Source organism: Ceratotherium simum, chromosome 8 (genome assembly GCF_057802395.1).
Source record: "Ceratotherium simum simum isolate JZ-2026a chromosome 8, ASM5780239v1, whole genome shotgun sequence".
NCBI lineage: Eukaryota > Metazoa > Chordata > Mammalia > Perissodactyla > Rhinocerotidae > Ceratotherium > Ceratotherium simum.
This window is the reverse complement of record NC_141907.1, coordinates 73,834,322-73,855,880: the sequence shown is the minus strand read 5'-3', so window position 1 is coordinate 73,855,880 and position 21,559 is coordinate 73,834,322. Positions and strand designations below refer to the sequence as shown.

General features: G+C 36.1%; 1 protein-coding gene across 1 annotated transcript in view; it reads left to right on the top strand.

Moving 5' to 3' along the window:
- The window catches only part of SNCA (synuclein alpha), a 119,441-nt gene that overhangs the window by 911 nt on the left and 96,971 nt on the right, over positions 1-21,559 (top strand). Inside the window, exons 2-4 of the mRNA XM_087434592.1 lie at positions 646-796; positions 10,172-10,213; positions 16,304-16,446. Of these exons, the coding sequence (XP_087290718.1) occupies positions 676-796; positions 10,172-10,213; positions 16,304-16,446 (306 nt within the window). The 5' untranslated portion in view covers positions 646-675. The remainder of the gene's footprint in view (positions 1-645; positions 797-10,171; positions 10,214-16,303; positions 16,447-21,559) is intronic.

Genomic DNA, 21,559 nt, shown 5'->3' with positions numbered 1-21,559 from the left:
GTGCGCTGAGAACGCCCCCTCGGGCGGCTGGCGCGCGTCTGGAGACGGCCGGCGGGTGTGAACTAGCGCCTGCTCAGAGCAGATAGCTGCGGGCGGGGATGGATGGTCGGGTGGATTAGAGCGAGGGCGGGTGGGCTGCAGTTGGCCTGAGGTGCAGCCACACCCAGAGTGAGTAGTTCTCTTCCCTCCCTTCTCCATGATCAACCTGTTAGCCCTTTTCTGGGATTCGTTTTAAGAGTGCCCCTGACCCCATGCCTCCAGCTCCCTTTCTTTTCCTGTGATGTGTCTTTTAAACGTACTTCTAACTTGTAATGTCACCATTTGGACCCTGGCAAGTTGAAAGAGGGGGTCCATCTTTTCATGCAACTCACTCAGGAAATGCAAAATTAGAACAGCTCCGGTGATTCATTCTAATCCGTGTTTAGGGGACTAGACTTTTACCAGCCAAGATGGATGGGGGATGCTAAATTTTTAATGCAAAAGCTAAAAAAGGCTTCTTTGTCCAATGGCTGAAGTAAGGGTGCACTTAAAAGAGTCTCGAACTTTTGTTCTACTGATCTTTCCGTGGGTTTCACCTTGGGTACTTCTAATTTCGTTTTGTTTTACGCAAGAATTCTCGTTCAAAGTGTATTTTGTATTCTCCAGTGTGGTGTGGTGTAAAGGAATTCATTAGCCATGGATGTAATCAAGAAGGGACTTTCAAAGGCCAAGGAAGGAGTTGTGGCTGCTGCTGAAAAAACCAAACAGGGTGTGGCAGAGGCAGCAGGAAAGACCAAAGAGGGCGTTCTCTATGTAGGTAGGTAAGCCCCAAATGTCATTTTCATGTTTATTTATGGCTGATGGGTTAGGATGATTGATACTCTAAATGCTGGTATTTCTCCCTTGATTCACTTTTGTATTATCACTTGTCAAAAAGATGGACTGAGTCAGAGGTATGTGTGGGTAGGTGAATGTGTATATTTGAGCTAATAGTAAAAAGTGGGGCTAATCTTTTGTTTTTCCAGATTAATTTTGCAGTAATACTTAGGACTTTGTTTTTTTAATAAATGTTTCTGTGCTAAGTGACTATATTTCAAAGGACACTTTTTAGAACTCAATCTTTTAAAAATAATCAAGACTATTCTTAATCAAAATCGTGCATGAGCCTTTGTTTTTTTTTTGTCCTCATGAATAATATTTGATAATTTTAGTGTATTCTTATTTTAAACTTTGGTATGGCCCTGGGATATGTAAAAAGAGACCTACTGTGACCCTATAAAGGAAAGAACAGAAAAGTCTTTGGTGGAGTTACTTCTTGTGACCACTTGGTACGCTGGGGTCTAAGAGCTCAAGAAAGTGATTGAAGGCTGCTACTAATATCTCGGAGACATTTATATAGCTCCTTTATTAAATGACACACACAATAAATAATGAGATTGATGCTTATCCTTTCTACTTGTTCCTAAATTCCCACGTGGGGGTATTCATGCAGACCCTGACTATCTTTTCTTTATCTTGAACTGTGTTAGGTTGGATGTTATTTTACAAACCACTTCAAATTCTTTAGCGAAGAAATAGACAAACAGATATACACACGCTCTCCACAAGGATACACTCACACACACTCACCCACTGCCTATTCTGCCTCTCCTATTTCTTCCTGCTCCTCTGAGCTCTGCCAGGTTCTCTGGTGGCAGCTGTAGCAGCAGCAGCCACCGGATGAGCAGGAAGGTGCAGGAGGGGCACGTTGGGTACCATAGGGTGCTATGCCCACGTCTGTGGGGTGAAAGGAAGCTACACTCTCTCTCCACCGTAGATGGGCAGGAGAAAGGGTATACTTGGAATGATTTTTATGAATGCTTCTTGTATTGTTTTGTTCTCACTGTTCATAGACTCTTTTTAGGTTGACTTGATCTTACAAATCTTCAGTTAGATTACTCTTTCTCTATCTTAAAACATTTTTTCAGAAAATCATCAAAGTGTTTTACAAGAGGAAGAAAATTGATGAGTTAATTTCAAGTGTTTTTGTGAAGTGTGAATGATAACTTTTTAGATGGAATTTGAACTACTGAATCAGTGACATGCAGATAATCTATATCTTTATATTTGTCCTGTTTTCCATGTTGTGCAAGTGTGTGCTTGCAACTATTCTTTGATTTCAGTTACTTTATAACTTAGTAACTTTAAAGATTTTTTTAGGATGCTGATATTCATTTCATTAGTTTGTGCTAAGTCCAGAAATTCCTTATATTAATTTAATACACTGCTCTTTTCCAGGGAATAAACAGATTTTATGTCTGGAAAACTTTTTCTTTTCATTGTCAATTATGAGTTTGGGCAAATAAAATGATTTTATTTTTCAGAGGTTATTTCTCTCTGCTCTGAGATTATTATATAAAATTGTAATTTGTTCATGTGTCACATTTTTAAAAAATCATCTTCAATATCTATCATGGTATTTAACATACAGTATGTTCTATAAATTATTTATTGGTTATGTTCTGACGTCTAATTAAAAGTTGAACTCAGACGCAGGATTTAGGGTAAGTGACAGTGAGAAGACGCTGTGATAGTTCAGGTGTTGGCAGACTTTCTGTAAAGGGCTAGGCAGTAAGTATTTTAGGCCATGATGTCTTTGTCTCAGCTGCTCAGCTCTGCTTCTGCAGTGTGAAAGCAGCCAGAGACAGTAGTAGTGTGACTGTGCTTCAGTGAAACTTTATTTATTTATTTTTGTGAGGGAGATCAGCCCTGAGCTAACATCCATGCTAATCCTCCTCTTTTTGCTGAGGAAGACTGGCTCTGAGCTAACATCTATTGCCAATCCTCCTCCTTTTTTTTTCCCCAAAGCCAAAGTAGATAGTTGTATGTCATAGTTGCACATCCTTCTGGGCCGGCCCCAATGAAACTTTATTTACCAAGACAGGAGGTGAGTTGATTTGACCCATAAGCTGTAGTTTGCTGACTCCTGGAAAATTAGAAAGAACATACACTTAATGTCAGACAAACCTAAATTCTAGCCCAGGCTGCACCACTCATGACCTCTGTGATACTGGGGAAATTACTTAACATCTCTGAGCATCACTTCCCTCATTTGTAAAAATATGCTTTAGATAAATGCAACTACCTTGCAGAGTTTTTGTGAGAATGTCATAATAAAACAGAACATATGAGTCATAAAACACAGTTTAAAAAAAATTTAAGTGCTTTATTTTTTAGAGCAGTTTTAGGATGACAGGAAAATTGAGAGGAAATTACAGAGGTTTTCCGTTTACTCCCTGTCCCCACACATGCACAGCCTCCCACATTGTTAACATCCCCCACCAGAGTGGTACAATAGTTACAATTGATGAACCCACAGTGGCACATCATAATCACCCAAGTACATAGTTTACCTTAGGGTTCATTCTTGGTGTTGTACAATCTATAGGTTTGGCATGTCATAATGGCATGTTTCCATCATTATAGCATCGTACAGAATATTTGCAGCATCCTAAAAATCCTCTGTGCTCTGCCTCTTCATCCTCCTCCCCCAGCCCCTGGTAACCACTGATCTTTTTACAGTCTCCGTAGGTTTGCCTTTTCCAGAATGTCCGATAGTTCGAATCATACAGGATGTAGCCTATTCAGATTGAGTTCTTTTCCTTAGTCATATGCATTTAAGGTTCTTCCATGTCTTCTCATGGCTTGACAGCACATTTCTTTTTAGCATTGAATAATATTCTATTGTCTGGATGTACCACAGTTTATCTGTTCACCTATTGAAGGACATCTTAGTTGATTCCAAGTTTTGGCAATTATGAATAAAGCCACTATAAACATCCATGTGCAAGTTTTTGTGTAGACATTAAGGTTTCAACTCCTTCGGATAAATACCAAGGAGCACAATTGCTGGATCCTGTGGTAAGAATATGTTTAGTTTTGTAAGGAACTGCCAAACTGTCTTCCAAAGTGGCTGTGCCATTTTGCTTTCCCACCAGCAATGAATGAGTGTTCCTGTTGTTCCACATCCTCACTGGCATTTGATGTTGTCTGTGTTCCAGATTTTGGCCATTCTAATAGGCGTGTAGTGATATCTCATTGCTGTTTTAGTTCGCATTTTCCTGATGAAATATGATGTGGAGCATCTTTTCATATGCTTATTTGCCATCTGTATTTCTTCTTTGGTGAGGTGTCTGTTAAGGTCTTTTGCCCATTTTTTAATTAAATTGTTTTCTTATTGTTGAGTTTGAGAGTTCATTGTGTATTTTGTGTAACAATCCCTTTTCAGATGTATCTTTTGTAAACATTTTCTCGCAGTCTGTAGCTTGTTTTCTCATTCCCTTGATATTGTCCTTCACAGAGCAGAAATTTTTAGTTTTAATGAAGTCCCGCCTATTGATTCTTTCTTTCATGGATGGTGCCTTCGTGTTGTATCTAAAAACACATTGCCATACTCAAGATCATGTAGGTTTTTTCCTATGTTATCTTCTAGGAGTTTTACAGTTTTGCATTTTACATTTAGGGCTGTGATCCCTTTTGAGTTTTTCTTTTTGTGAAGAGTGTAAGGTCTGTGTCTAGATGATGATTCTTTTTTTTTTTTTTTTTGCATGTGGACGTCCAGTTGTTCCAGCACCATTTGTTGAAAGGGCTATCTTTGCTCCATTGTATTGCCTTTGCTCCTTTGTCAAAGATCAGTTGACTATATTTATGTGGTTCTATTTCTGGGCTCTCTACTCTGTTCCATTGATCTATTTGTCTATTCTTTTGTCAATACCATACTGTCTTGATTACTGTAGATTTATAGTAAGTCTTGAAGTCAGATAGTGTCAGTACTTCAATTTCGTTCTTAGCCTTCAATATTGTGTTGACTATTCTGGGCCTTTTGCCTCTCCATGTAAACTGTCTGTCACTATTCACAAAATAACTTGCTGGGCTTTTGATTGAGATGGCATTGAAATATAAATCAAGTTGGGAAGAACTGACATCTTGACAATATTGAGTCTTCCTATCTGTGATCACAGATATCGCTCTATTTAGTTCATCAATTTTGTTCATCAGAGCTTTGTAGTTTTCCTCATATAGATTTTGTATATGTTCTGTTAAATTATACCTAAGTATTTCATTTTTTTTTGATAATGTAAATGGCATTGTGTTTCAATTTCAAATTCCACTCGTTCGTTGCTAGTATATAGGAAAGTGACTGACTTTTGTTTATTAACCTTGTATACTGCAGCCTTGCTACAATTGTTTATTCGTTCCAGGAGATTTTTGTCAATGCTTTTGAATTTTCCACGTAGATGATCATGTCTTCTGTGAATGAAGGCAGTTTTATTTCTTCTTTTCCAATCTGTGTACTTGTTATTTCCTTTTCTTGTTTTATTGCATTAGCTAGGACTTTCAGTATGATGTTGAAAAGGAGTAGTAAGAGAGAACATTCTTGCCTTGTTCCTGATCTTAGTAGGAAAGCTTCTAGTTTCTTGCCATAAAAAAGGGTGTTAGCTATAGGTTTTTTGTAGATATTCTTTACCAGATTGAGGAATTTCCCCTTTAGTTCCATTTTACTGGGGGTTTCTTTTTTTTTTATTATGAATAGGTGTTGGATGTGACGGTTTACTTTAATTTTCGAATGTTGAACCAGCCTTGCATACCTGAGATTAATCCCACTAGATCATGGTGTATAATTCTTCTTATACATTGTTGGATTTGATTCACTAATATTTTATTGAGAATTTTTATAAAGCACACTTTTATATATAGGAGCCATGGTTATTATTATCAAATAAACTTTCCAACAGAATAATTACTTTTTGAACATATTTTCTTTTTATCTTTCACCCTTCATTACAAAACTATTATCAGTGACTAGTTTGAAAGATTGGAAGTGACTAAAGAAAATTTTCCAGTTTTACTATGGCTGAAAAAGTTGGACACACTGTTTTCATAAACTTAGTAAGAAAAGTAATCTCATTCATTTATAATATAGTTTTGGCAACTATCTTTTAACTGATTGAAGAACTACCATAAGAATCAGTGTTGTTTTTATGATTTTTTTCTCCTTTTGTGATATGTTTGTACACAAATTTTCAATCAATATACTTCAATTTAATAGACAAAGATATTCTCAATCAAATGGCTCAGAAATTATAAATTTAGTCAAATTTAAAAGCAGGAAAAATTTAGTTCTCTTTGTATAATGGCAAGTATTATAACAGTAAAGGAGGAAAATGATCTTCAAAACTCTTCCAATGCCACTTTGCCTAATAGGCAGCAGTGGTCACAGGCATGGATTGATATCAAACTCGCGAGTCACAGTATACTTCACCTGCACCAAGTTGAGAAAGTCGACAGAACACACACAACAACAGTATAATTGAGTTCTTGCCACTCCCTGGCGTTACTTCCAGCCTTCACTCTGCCACTTTGTGAAGTCATGAGAGATTAGATGGGAGGCCTCTGGGCCACCTCAGCTCAGGGAAGCCATCAGTTCTGGTGTTCCTTCGGCTTTTATATCTTACTAGTCGCAAAGCCACTTTGGCACCTATTTTGTAGCTATATCTTTTCCATTACAGATTACTCATCAATTAAAGGTTAATCATTAATTACAAATACTAATAAACAATTGATGGCAAACAACAGGCAATTGGTTTGATAAAAAGCAACCATGTCAAGACCCTCTTTTATCTTTGATTCAAGATACATTCCATGATTTAGCCAAAGGTTGAATTCTCAGGTACTACTGAGGCAGAGAGGAAAGAACTGTTAAACATTTCTTTCTCCTAGTGATTTTTTAAAATATGGGGTACAAGGATTGGCAAGTGGGTAGGGATAAGAAATATTCTCTCAAATACAGGCTGTCCTCACTTCACATAGTTCCAACAAATTTTGGTTACCACAATTAGTTAAATAACACCAGTCCCTAACAACACAATTCAAATTTCTGTACTACAATACATAAACTGTGAGTTACTGCATAAAGTACAAACTTTGCTCTTAGTTCTTCAGCCCACAAATCACTACATAAGTAACAGCAATCCATTGTAATCCATGATCAGATCACATCACTTCTTTCAAAGTTTGTTGGTGATTGGTCACTGCACGTGGGTCATTCATTTCATACAGACAGCAAAGCCCGTAGTTGTGTTGCCTCCATTTCTCGCAGTGGTAAACCCACGTGATATTTTACAATAAAGCATAACTGAAAGAGGAAATTGGCCAAAAAAGATGAAAGCGCAGCAAAAAAATGAAGCGAAAAATGCTGGAAGTAAAATCTGAATCAAACATAGATTTATTTATAGAAGAAATAGCTGACTGTGGGAATGTTGACTTTGCTACAGTTCAGGAGACTCTAGATATGCAGCCAGAGGAACTTATTGAAGGTGAAGGTGTCAATATACACGGAAAACGTGGTTGTGATGAATAAGGTGAAGATGTCCTAGAGGAAGTGGTGCTGAAAAACCACCTCCCCTTAAAGGAACTGTCAGAGATATATCATGACATTAAAAGTGCAAAGTGCAACATTTTGGAAACTGATCCAAATTTACAAAGGAGTATGACAAGTTGCTAAGACAGAAAAGAAGCTCGCCCCATTCAGGAAGTTATACGATGAGAACAAGAAGACAAGCGCTGTTTAAACGACTCGATAAGTTTTTTACAAAGAAATAAAGCACTTAAATTCTCAATGTTTTAAATTATAGTATACTAAGTAAATATTTTACTAATTTTTTTCAATTCCCTCTACATTTATAAATGACTAAGAGAAAGTTTAATGTTTTGACAAAAAATTTTAAAGGTCATGGAACAATCATAATTTTTACTGCTGATTAATCATAATTTTCCTCATTGATTGTTAAGATCACTTTCCGCAGTTTCAGCTCAGCTTGTGCCGCAGTCGTTTCATGATCCCGCAGTACTACGCAAAGTGAGCGTGCACACACACACACACGCACACACACACATCATATATATAAAATACTACCTTGTATCCTTTAACGTGTTAAAACAACTACACAATTTCATTTATATGAATTTATGATTTGGTGATTTGTCCTGTGTTTTGTTTTTTTGTGTGTGTGAGGAAGATCAGCCCTGAGCTAACATCCAATGCCAATCCTCCTCTTTTTGCCAAGGAAGCTTGGCCCTGGGCTAACATCCATGCCCATCTTCCTCTACTTTATATGGGACGCCGCCACAGCATGGCTTGACAAGCAGTGCGTCGGTGCACACCCGGGATCCGAACCTGTTAACCCTCAGGCCACCGAAGTGGAGTGCGCCCACTTAACCACTATGCCAGCGGGCTGGCGCCTGTCCTGTGTTTTAAACTGAAAATCATTTTACAAATATTATATCCAAAGAATAATAACTTCTAAATCACTAAGTATTTAATATGTACTAAACACTGTTTGAAGACTTCTATACATATTACTTCCTTTGATCTTCATGTTGATCGAATGGTGTATATTTAATTATTATGTGGTAAAGTGAAAATTTAAATCCAGAAAATCTGAATTCAGAACCTGCATTCTTAACTACAAAAGTTATAGTTTATTTTATGTTTTTGTATTGGAAGTCCTTAAATATATTCAAATTGGAAGTTCTTAAATATATTAAATTGTTTTATTAAATGTAGAAACTTTCCCTGATCGTTTTGTAAAATGTAAATTTAAATATGATGCATGCAAATTTCACTTAATGCCATATTTGTATATCTTCATAAAAATATTCAATGAACATTTTAATATGGTTCTGTATATTTATTTAGATCATCTTATTGATCACCATGTTATTTAAATCATAGATATGTACTTTTAAATTTTAAATAAGTTTAGAACTAGAAACTGCCTCAGACCGGTGTTTGTCAAATTTGATCCATGAATTGCCTGCATTAGATCATGAGGGTTATTAAAAATGTGAATATCTCTACCTGATATTTACTGACTATCTGAGGTGCTGACTCAGTAGTCAGCCTTTTTAACCTCACTCTACCAATTGATTCTGCTGCGCTCTCCAGTTAAAGAACCAGCTTCTTAGAGATTATTTAATCTTATGTATTAATTTTACTGATAAGGAATCTGAGGGTCCCTTACACTTTTTTCCTTTGTTTTAAAATGTGTTTACAGTTATTTCTAGTATACTCAGTAAGAGTTTATAAAACAGTGCATTTTTAAACTGGAGATTGGTAACTATCTTAATATCCAAATATAGGTTTAAATTATTCCCCAGTTTTTATGTCCTCATTTCCTTATGTTCTTCTACATCTGATAGAACTACATTATTTACATATAGAGTATATTACATATAGGGTAGTTTTCAAATGGATCTCTAATCCATGGTTATTTTCTCCAAAAACATTTTATTAAAAGACTGGTATGAGTTACACTGAAAAATGCAACATTAGAGAACTTATGAATAAAATTGTTAACCCACTTAGTTTTAATGACATATTAATAAATTACTTGTATAAAGGCTTAGTAACGGTCAAGATGTGAGAGAAATTCCTGTCTTACCGCTTCTTGAAATTAGCATTAGTAACACTTGAATGATAAAATACTGCATTCCTTCTAAAGGTTTGCCTGGCTTAGTGGAAAGAGTATGAGTTTAGGGTCATAGAAACCTTAACTTGAATGTACTTGTAACCAGTTATAACCTGTGCAACTTTAGGTAAATCATTTAACTTTGATTTGCAATTTCATCATATATAAAATGGGCTTGATACACCTATATGAAATGGATGTTAACAAGATCAAAGGAGATGAGATGTAAAATGGCTTTTACATAATAGGTGTTTAACAAATGTTAATTCCTTCCTTCCCTCCCTCTTCTATTTGTGTTTCATGGGTTAACTAATCTCTCTGTTGTGCTGTACTTTAGTAAGGCTTCTACATTCTGAATCCAAAGTCATCTTCCCACCCAGCCCCAGTGTTATCTCACCTTTTTTTCCCTCTGTAAGTTGATATGTGAAGTGGAACACAAGAGGATGAAAAGTCATCATTTTGTGCTAAAATATTAATTGTAGAGAACCTCCTCATAGCTTTGCTTTCTTCTATTTGTTGTAGTGATTACTGGATTTGCTTGTTTTAGCCTTTTTGCCCCCTGAGACTGTATTTATATATGGGCTCTGAAGATGGCAATTTTTTGATTAGTTGTATTTAAAATGAGCTAATCAGCAATATAAGGCCGTTTGAGACTTATGCTTTGAATTTGTTTGTTTCTATAGGCTCCAAAACCAAGGAAGGAGTGGTTCACGGTGTGACCACAGGTAAGCTCTCTGGGGATTCTATCCAGGGATGTTATTGAAAATATCCAGGAAGCAGTGTAGCCCCAGCCTTGATCATTTGGAATGTAATTGTAATCAACCACTGTGCCTGTAGAGGAGCATTCTAGGGGAACAGCAGCTTTATTTAACCTTAATTCTGTATAAAATATTTAAAAATAGGTAAATATGTATTATAAATAAATAAAATACAATATATTTAACTGTCAAGAATGATGACTCTGAATTGACCAGCTGTATTTAATTTGTACTAGTGTAGAATTTGAGTGCTCTAACTTAATGTTCTGGCAAACTGCTAGTATAAATAACACATAAGGATTGCCATTTTTCAAAGGATTAAGGTGAAATTTTCTGTGGAGTACAATAAAATATTCTGACACTAAATTGTACTAATTATAACATTTCCTCAATGATTCAGAAGACATTTTGGGAAACACCCTTGGGATGATGATTAAATTATTTATTGTATTTATCTCTATTTGTCTTGATTTCACCAAGAATTTGAATAGGTCTATAAGAAGATTATAATAAAGAAATGACAAAAAGGATGGAAATTGTGGTGGTTTTGATGATGATGAGGAAGATGATAGTGATAGAAATAGAAAAATCAAAGGAGAACTGAAATTTAACGACCTTAGGAGCCCACAGATTTGCTATAATTGAGTTTTATGTTAATCTGCTTCAAACTTCCTGACAGGCGTAGTAAAACAAGAGATATAATCGGAAATATAATTCATATGATCAGAAAGCAGTAAAAATAATAGTACCTCAGAGAAATAACACATCCTATTACTGCATTATAAACTAGAAATAGGGAAAATCAAAAGGGATTATTAATAATACAGTATTGTGGTTAAGACCATGAACACTGGAGCCAGAACTACTTGGTTCAAATTTCTGCTTACCCCTTACCAGCTGTGTAATTTTCTGCAAAATTCATAGCTTCCATGTGACTTTGTTTCCTCATCTGTAAAAGAATTAAGTGAATCAATGTACACAAAACACCTAGAATACGGAAGGTAAATAATATGTATTATATAGGTGTTACTTATTATCACTTTCAAGTATATCTATCTTGAGCAACATTTTTATAGCTAGTGGAGAAAAGTATTTCATACGACTATTTTATACATATTTTGATAAAAAATTAGAGTGTGAAATTAAAACAGAACCCTTTGAAACTGATTCTGTTAGAAGCTAAGTTAAAGCACGCAGGTTACGTTTGCTCTGTTGCAATCCACTATGTAATGCTGAGAACTAGGCAAGCAAATTGTGTTGCCTTCTGGTGACTTTCTATAAATATGATGTTATTAAGCGTGATTTTAATAAGAACTGAATGGCGGACAGTTGGAGGCTGTATTATCTGAAGGGCCTACCTAGATTAATGGTGTTCCTTCCGTTTGGTAGTTGAAGAACCCATGTGGTTTAGAAAGCAGATAAGCATGTGGCAAGATTTGGAGTCTGTGGTAAGAGTTAAAGAACACGACTAATACTGTCATCTAATGGAGGGGATATGTTGACCAAGTCAGAATTTTTGCATCTTCTCCATAATGACAGAATCGTCAGTTGTGTGTGTGTGTGTGACTGAAGTTTGTACAATAAGACAACATTTTACGGTTTCTGAAAAACCGTAGCCCCCCAGCTTATGTTTCCATGGTTTGATAATATTTAGTAACTTTGCATATCGTGTCTTTCTTTTAGCATATGAAAGAATCTGAGATGTCCTACTTAAAGAAATTTGCATAATTTAGTTTAACCCAGGGTTTCTCAGATTTATTTGACCTTCTTTCCATATTACTGGAATTAATTAAACTAGTGTTCCACAGAACACTGTGCGAATGCTGCTAAGCGGCAAGGCCGTGAAGATTTTGGTATGTGCGATATTTACAGCCATTGCACCAATCAGCAACTCTGGCAGTAGTAAAATATAAAAATGTTGTCATAAATAGTCTGGCTATGAGAATTGCATTGGGATAAATCAACTGCAGTAAGTAGCATCCCTTTCCCGTATCAGATAAATGAATTACTTAATTTGTTTAATAGAGTTATTTAATATAAAATTCCAAATTCAAATTATGAGGATAGGGCCGGCCCCGTGGCTTAGCGGTTAAGTGCGCGCTCTCCGATGTTGGCGGCCCGGGTTCAGATCCCGGGCGTGCACCCAAGCGCCGCTTCTCCGGCCATGCTGAGGCCGCGTCCCACATACAGCAACTAGAAGGATGTGCAGCTATGACATACAACTATCTACTGGGGCTTTGGGGGGAAAATAAATAAATAAATCTTAAAAAAAAAAAAAAATTATGAGGATAAATAAGTTTGAGATAATTACCTCAGTGGTTTAAGAGAGAGAGAATTGGTCACTTATACTTGGTCTAAAATGTTTATTATTGGTTAGCATTTATGCTAAATAAATGTTATTTATTATTGTTATTAGTCTTAGAGCAGGGAAGCGAGAAACTATTGTGTAATACATAACATTGTCAGCTAATGTTAAAAGAAAAATTTCCCCACGGTCCATCCTATTAGCAGAAATATAGACTATTTTTGCAGAAATATAGACTTCAGTAAACTTAGGCCAGCAGTTTTCTAGCTATAAAATCCAAGGAAAATAAATTTTCCTAGTTAGATAATCTCAAGGTAAAATCCGGAAAACTCTATCTTAAACCCTAGCTTTTGATCTCAGGACATTATTATTTCAGTTGTTAACTTACTGCATCACATTATGGGAAAAGATGAGAGTGTATTTAATCTGGATTTACTGAATGGCATGTCTTTGAAAGTGCTTTAAAAAATAATTTATGGGGCCGGCCCAGTGCCATAGTGGTTAAGTTTGCACGCTGCACTTTGGTGGCCTGGGGTTTGCAGGTTTGGATCCGTGCCTCGCACCTACGCCTCATCAAGCCATGCTGTGGCGGCATCCCATATGTAAAGTAGAGGACGATGGGCACAGATGGTAGCTCAGAGCTAATCTTCCTCAGCAAAGGGAGGAAGAGTGGCAACGGATGTTAGCTCAGGGTCAATCTTCCTCACAACAAATAAATAAATAAATGAAAATAAAAATAAATAATTTATGATATAAGCTTACATATTTTTTTCTTATAAAAGTATGATGTAAAGAAATTCCTATTATTGGAGATTTTTTGAAGGTTTTCATTGTTATAAACTTAAATTTATTACGTGGTAATGAACACAACTAATTTTCAACATGTTAAAATTTAAATTTCCTTATTAAATTGTTTTATAATACAAACTTATTTTCCTCACATCTATAATTTGTATGCCAATTCAAAACTACATCTTCTTAATTTTGTAGTTTTGTTTAATGTCAAAGACTAGATTTATTATATCTATTCTAAAAGTTGGTGCTACGTTTTCTTTCTGGAATTTTATTTTTAACTTAATGAAAGTCAAATATAAATCTAATTATTGAAATGAATGTATAAATTAAATTACAGATATACGCAAAATTCCCTTTGCTGCATTTAAAATTATTTATTGAGTATCTATGGTAAAATAGTAAAAAGAAACATAAAACAGGATCTCTGATTTTAATGAACTCAAAATACACTGGTGGAGGTCAACAGACAGACTAGTGGGAAATGTATAATTATAGCACAATGTGAAAAGTTCAATAGTAGAGAGATATCTAAAATTTTATGGGGTCACCTGAGGAGGAGAGGTTTTTAACGTGGAATTTGACATTTGAGGTGAGTTTCAACACCAGCTTGAATTTGCTGAGTAAACAAATAGAGGGATATCTGAGAGGGATGGAGGCTTCTGGCCAGAGGGGTCTGTTTGAACCAAAATGGGAAGGACCAGCACATTTGGGGGAAAACAGAAGTGAGTTAAAATATACTATCAATTGGTTGGGAGGAAAGTATCCTTTTGATCTTGGTTATGCAGTCTTTTCCCTTAAAAATAAATACCATTTATTAGATGCAAAATATTAATTTGAGTGTGTCTCCTTTCCTTTTGTTTTGTCATCCTTTTGTTTGGAATGTCAACCAGCAGAGAAACAGTGTACAAGGCCTTAATAGGGGAAAACAGGGGTTCAGGGTCAGTGGATAATCCACTAGATAAATCAGATCTTTTACAGAAATCTTTTAAAATGTGTCTATTATTGCTACATGTACACTGTCACTTTGTAATGTAATTTACTTATTTTTACAGTGATGAAACCTAATGAAATTATGATAGAGTACAAAGTACATTTTACTGTGCAGCTTCTGTGCACTAAAAACAGATTAAAGTTCATATATATATAAAGAATTATCTTGATATTGTAAAAATAAGCTTTCACGGCTGGCAGAAAAATTATGAGTTTGTAAAAATGTCAAAATTTATTTTTGTCTTTGAGATTTTATAAGAAAATGTTCATTTTCAAGCAAAATTTTCTATTCATGTTCTTAGAAAAGAAAAAAATGACAACTTAAAGCCCATAACTCACTATTTTTAAAGTATCAACATTCTGGAAATGTTTAAAAGCATGAAATTTCCAGTATAGCTTTTCATTGGCATTTAAATTGAACTTTGCGTTGTGAATAGCCGTTACTCGTTAGGAGGCATCAGCCATGTCCCCAGAAGTGGCAACAGGCAAATATGGAGCAGTACCTGCTGTGCCCTCTTCCTGGTTTCAGACTCTAGGGCCCCTTCTGCTTCCCCACGTTGCCCCGGACAGCGGAGTAAGCCTCTTTGTCCTTACAGACTACCTTAGTGTCCATGACCTACACACTCGATTCAAAACCCAATTGCTTTCTTTGTCCACACTGTTTAACAATGGCCTCTCCCAACTGGTGACATGAAATCTGTACAATAATCATGTGACTAGCACTTAACACTTACCAGCTGATGTAGTGTAACTCCTCAGGTTCCTCAGACTGGGACTTATCTGGAGAGGATGTGTATAAGCATAAAGCATAACAAGAAAATGTGTCTCTGTCTGCTTAGGAGAGAGCCTGAGGAAGAATATCACTCAAAACTAAAAATTCCCGAAACTTAAGGAAAAAGCAGACAAAAAATGAGTTTGAGGGGCAAAAAGAAAATAAGGCAAATATCACATAGATATAGATAAGAGATGCAAGACCTAGGCTTTTATGAGCATAAATGTTGTAAGGTTTAGAAGGAAAAGGAGTTTTATTTCTCTATTGGCCTTGAAATTGTTAAAAGAGTAGAATCTCTTGTCTTATGACGTTTTTTCATAGAACTCTTCATTTAACTGAGACAAACGTTTTCATTGGAGCTTACTTTATGTGGTAATTACATGGAAGTCAAATAGAAAGATTAATTCAGCAATTATATCAGATATAGTCCTGGAAAATTTTTGATATGAGATTAAATCTTTGCCTCTAAATCCAATCCCAAACTATTTGCACTGTCTTCTCTAAATTTTTAACTCATTTTTAAAAATCGGCTGAGTCACTGTATCGTATTTTGTTGTATGAAAAGAAATTGTAAGCATGCTCAACAAACCTGTTCATTTTCATACTTTACTTAATGTCTAACTTTTGTTCCCACTAAAATTATTGAAAATTAATCTTATTAAAAACCCTTCTCTTTCAACTACCTGAACTTTTACAAAAGGATCCAAGTTCCTTTGTAACCATCCCTTACTCTGTTGTTCATTTCCAACAGTAACACGCACGAGTGCATATGTGTTGTGTGACTCAGAAGGTGGAGTGAAAATGAACAAGCTGAGTGAGATCAAAGAATCGGCACTGAAATTGAAATAAATAAATTTCATGCCGAGTCTGATGCAACTATACCTGCACCTGTAAGCATTGCTTTCTGTAAACTTTCCTTAATAAAATGTAAACCAAACCCAAATCGCTCAAAGCTCTAAATTTGTGATCATTAAACTTGAAACACCTTTTCATATCTGCATGGTTACAACAAAATATCTTGGCAAAGATTCAATGTTTGGCTAACCCACGCTCACTTAGAAATCTTTGTAGGTTTTTTTTCTTCTAACTCTTCAATTATTTAGGGAATGTGTAAACATAGGTCTTTAGAAGTGAAATTACTTTAAGTCGCTGTCATTCCACCATCCCTTAATCTGTTGTTCTTGATTTATCCCAGTGGCTGAGAAGACCAAAGAGCAAGTGACAAATGTTGGAGAGGCGGTGGTGACAGGGGTGACAGCAGTAGCACAGAAGACAGTGGAGGGAGCAGGGAGCATTGCAGCTGCTACAGGCTTTGGCAAAAAGGATCAGTTGGGCAAGGTATGGTTGCATACATTTTATATTATATTCGTAAGCTTGCGAGATCACGGTGCATTTTTATGCAAGGCGCGAGGCAGGAATAAGATGCTTCCTGGGGGATGGCTGACCGACCTTCCTCTTGTAAAAATGTGCTACCTTTATCTGTATATTCTTTTGGAGGTATTAACACAGATAAATGCCATGAAAATTGTACAATAATCATGATTGTTTCATTTTCGGGAAGAAAGTTAATGTAATAACCAATGCAATAAATGCCAAAAAGAACAGTGACATTTCAGAAAGAATGGGGGCTTTCATGTTAGCTATGAATCTCGGAATTTTTCCTTGTTGGAATATAACAAATGCTTTGTGCCCAATCTCTAAATTTTCAAAATGAAGTTCTTTTACTTGATTTCTTTATAATGACATCATCTCTTATTAAATGGCATATTTCCTTATCGTATATCAGTTCATTGCCAAATATATGTTTGTGGGAACTGAGAGACTTACACTGCATACCAACCAGAGATCATGGTTTGGGGTGATTTTAAAATTCTCAGAAGAATTTTGACCATATTTTTTGACAAATATGAGACTCTAGTAAGATTATACAAAAGATTTTATTAATTTCATTTTAAACAGGTAAGTAGTAGAAAATGAGGGGTTGACTGGAAGATGAAATTTTACAAATTTTATACCCATAGCAGCAGAATGATTTTTGCTTTTTCCCTGCCACAATGGCCTCCTTGCTATTCCTTGAACAAATCAAGCACACCCTTGCCCTGGCTCCTCCCTCTGTCTGGAAAGCTCTTCCTCAAGATCATATACTCGGCTCACTCCCTCATTTCCTCAGGTCTTTGTTAAAGGACACCTTCTCAGTGAGGCCTGCCCTGAATTCTTCAACATTGGAACCAATCTCCTCACCTCTGGTGTTTCTAATCTCCCTACTCTTTATTTTTTTCCTTTTTTGCCAAAGCATTTATCACCTTTAAAAATAATAAATAATTTACTTATTTTTTATGGATGTTTGTTTTATTTCTCCCCTTCTAGAATATAAGCACCATGAGGGTAGAATATATTTATTTTGTTCACTGATACTTCAAAAGTGTCTAGAAGAGTGCCTGACACATAGGAGACATTTAAGGAATATTTGTTAAATTAAGGAGGAAAGGAAGGAAGGAAATAAGTGAATAAGCAGAGTGACTTTTATTTCTGTGTCTTTAATAATTATATGTGTAGTATAGCAACTGTGGCTATTCAACCATCCAAAGTTATAAAACAAATAGTTTTGGAATAGATATCCTGAAAACTGTAAGAAAGTAGCTTAATTTCTGGAAAACTGCTGTGGATTTTTTTCCACTCCATGCAATCCTATGTAGAAGGCCTACCTTGATGGATCATTAACACATGATAATAAAAAAGTATGACTGAAAACCTGTGACATATTGAGATTTTATCACACGCAGTGACATCATCTGGGGCAATTGATGCCAATTATGGAAAATCTGGACTGGGCTCTACTGAATTTCTTCAGCTAACACTTGCATGTATGGTTGATGATAGTAGTATTCCTTCGTGCAGAATATGCTTTTCAAATAATCTTATTACTCATGCTAATAATTATACTAATTCCTATTTTTCATCTGAAATTATAATTATACTGATAGCTTTATTCTATTTCAAAAGTTAGGAGGGACCTCACATATTAGTACAGAGGCAATTAACCTGTTTTGTGTCCCAGATCCTTGTGCCAATCTTCCCAGAAAAAGGTACACTCACATACACACACCAAAGGGCTTAGTGGGATCTTGGAAGCCCATCAGCAAACAGAGCCATGATTTAGACCAATCTCCTGATTGTACAGATGAGGAAAGTGAAGTCTGCAGAGGGGAAGTAAAGAGTCCAAGGTCACACAGCCAATTGTAACAGACGGGATACCAGTAGAGCTTTCCCATCCACGTTGTCACTTCCCCAACCACTTCCTCAAAACCTGCCTTTCTTTGGGGTTTTCATAAACTGAATTATAGATAACCCAACTTAACTGGAAAAATTTTTTGCTTCAGAATATTAAGAAACCAGGGAAATGTATCATCCCCTGCTCACTCTCATTTAAGGTACACAATGTAGGGCCGGCCCCGTGGCTTAGCAGTTAAGTGCGCAGCTCCGCTGCTGGCGGCCCGGGTTCGGATCCCGGACGCACACTGACACACCGCTTCTCCGGCCATGCTGAGGCACGTCCCACACACAGCAACTAGAAGGATGTGCAGCTATGACATACAACTATCTACTGGGGCTCTGGGGGAAAAAAGTAAATAAATAAAAATTATTAAAAAAAAAGGTACTCAATGTAAATTGCAAATAAGGCATGAAAGTACTTCATTTCTTACAAAATTGGACTTGTTTTTTACCTTTCTAAAAATATTGCTATTTATTTTAATATTTTAAAGCATAAATCTAAAGGATGTGACAAAGTCAACCATTTGGAGATATTTCTCTTATGGGTACTTAAAAGTTCTTCCAAATTTCTAACATGAAGATGAAGCCTTAAAACCTAGAAATTGCAGCATAGCTATAGCAAAAAAACATTGAGCTGGGAGTTTACATAGTTGATTTTCATCCCTGCTCTGTCACCAACAGGCTGGATGACCTTTTGAAGATCTCCTAAGACTCTTTCTCATATAATGAGGGAACTATACTAGAAAATTGTCAAAGCCCAATTTGGCAATAAAGTTCTGAGTTTCTATAACTTAAGGAAGACACTAATAAACTTTCATTGTGGCTACATCTATGGGAAGCCAAAAATTCTAGAGAGTTTAAAGAAAATCATTGAATTTGTTCATCATGAAATGTGAAATAATTTAATTTAATCATTCAAACTCTGATCAAAGTGATTCTGGAGAATGGAAATAAGCAATTTATTGTTGCTTTAACCATTTGTTAATGACCCCATCGAGACACTCATTCTTCATTCAAGAAATAATACTTGCTCACTACGTGTCAGAAACTTTGCTAGATATTGAGGCTAAAATGATGAGAAAAACCATACACTGTTTTTCTCCTCATTGAGCTGATAGTCTAATGACAAAGATCAATAATAATCATGTAATCAGCACACTTTAAGTGTGTAGTTATAAACTCTGATAAATACTGTGGAATATATAATGCCAAGAATATCTAAAACGGGACTTGACCCAGCTAGTGTAAGGTTGGGGTAAGGGAGGGCATAACAAAGGCATCCCTGAGGAAGTGATGTTTGAGCTGAGATCTAAAAAAATGACTGGCAATTAATAAACAGTGGGAGTTGGAGGAAAAGCATTCCAGGCAAAAGTAACAATGTGAGGAAATCTCATGTAGGAGGAGGAAACCATGGCAAATCAAAGATGACTGCAGCTAGAACCAGAGAAAATGAGGAGGAAGAGGCCGGAGAGGTATGCGGGAGCCACGGTTGGCCATGTTAAGAATGTTGTAAGAATAAAGGAACCTGTTAAAGCATTTTAAGCAAGGATGTCAGGTTATAGGTTTGCGTGTTGAAAAGATGTCTCTGCCTGCAAGGCGGGAAACAGATTAAAGGGAGGGAAGAGTGGAAACCAGGGACCAGCTAGTGGGCTATGATAGAAAGAGGAGATGATTGTGTCTATCAAGGTGTTGGTGGGAGAAGAAGAAAGAAATGGCTTAATTCAAAGACCATGTAGGAGGTGATACCAACAAGATTTGGTGTTGCATTTGACAAGGCTTGGGGGAGGAGGGTTGTGATGGGCAGAGCTACGAGATGTTAGCTTGTTGAAGTGGATTAATGGCAGTGCCATTCTCTTGGTGGTTGGTGCCTCTCTTGAATATCAGGAATGCCGCAAGAGGAGAGGCTGCATTGGTGTTTAGCCCTCGAACCCTTTAAGGATATTTGGCCCATCACTCCCTGATTGATGAGGGGACAAATCTTTCCTTCCTTCTTTCCTTTCTTCCTTCCTTCCTCCCTCCCTCCCTCCCTTCCTTCTTTTCTTTCTTTCCCCCGTTTTGTGTTTTCTTGGTTTGCTTTTTTGAAACCAAGAGCTCTAGTAGCTCATTTTTATTTTTTTCTTTTTATTTGCTAAATTTATCTCTTTAGGAATGTTTGTTTTGGTGTACTCTATCTCCTTTTGATGTTAACAGAGAGATATGAACACAGATACCTAAGTGGTTTTGTGAATTAGATCATATGAATGAAGCCATGCTTAGTAATAATTTCTAAGTATAAGACATTAGATTAAAGGACACATAGGATGTCTTGAATTTTAAGAATTTGTTTTATCAACTATTATTAGCTTCTATATTTAATACATCAGAATAATACATCTACTGATGTATATTTTTACCTGTGTGCACACAAGAGGTTATCAGCCATACAATTAATTTGCCAAAGCTCATTCATTTGATTGGCACAGTAGAAACAGGCTACAAATGCATTGGCAGGGGTATTCAAGTTTGAAGTTTAAACAAACAGTGATGTTATATAGAAAAAAATTATTTTCCACTTCTATTGAGAATAAATGATCTGCTTGTACCAAGAATATTACACAAGAAAGTACCTTGGGTAAGAGTTGTTTTGTGGTGCTTCTGTGTGTACAATATACAGCTAGTCACTAGAACATTCACTCTATCCTGACCCCTCAACAGTGCTTTGCATGTAGTTACTGCTCAAATAAATCCTTGCTGAACAAATGAATGTTTCTTTAATGCTATCTGGAATGCCCTAGAAGAGTTGGATCCTCGGTGCCCCGGAGGTCGATATTTTGGTAATTTTCTGGATTTATAGAGAGTGAAAGTTCTGAATAAACTATAAAGCCACTGCCTGACAAATAGTACAGCAGTCACCTTCATTACCACATGCCATTTAGGCACTGACCTATCTACATGGAGATTATTAGGTTTTGTTTAAGAAATAAGCTTGAAATATTTATAGTCTCAGATAGTTGAAATATTCAGGTTCATCTGTTTATTTTTCTTTTCAGAATCAGAATGAAGTTCCTAAACAGTGCCATTTTGGAAAAATTAGATCAGATTATAAACAATTTTTGCTATCCCCAGCACAGTTATCCCGAAAATGTTGATTTCAAATGAATGGAAGCATGCATACTCTGTAATCCTGCCTTAATTCCTA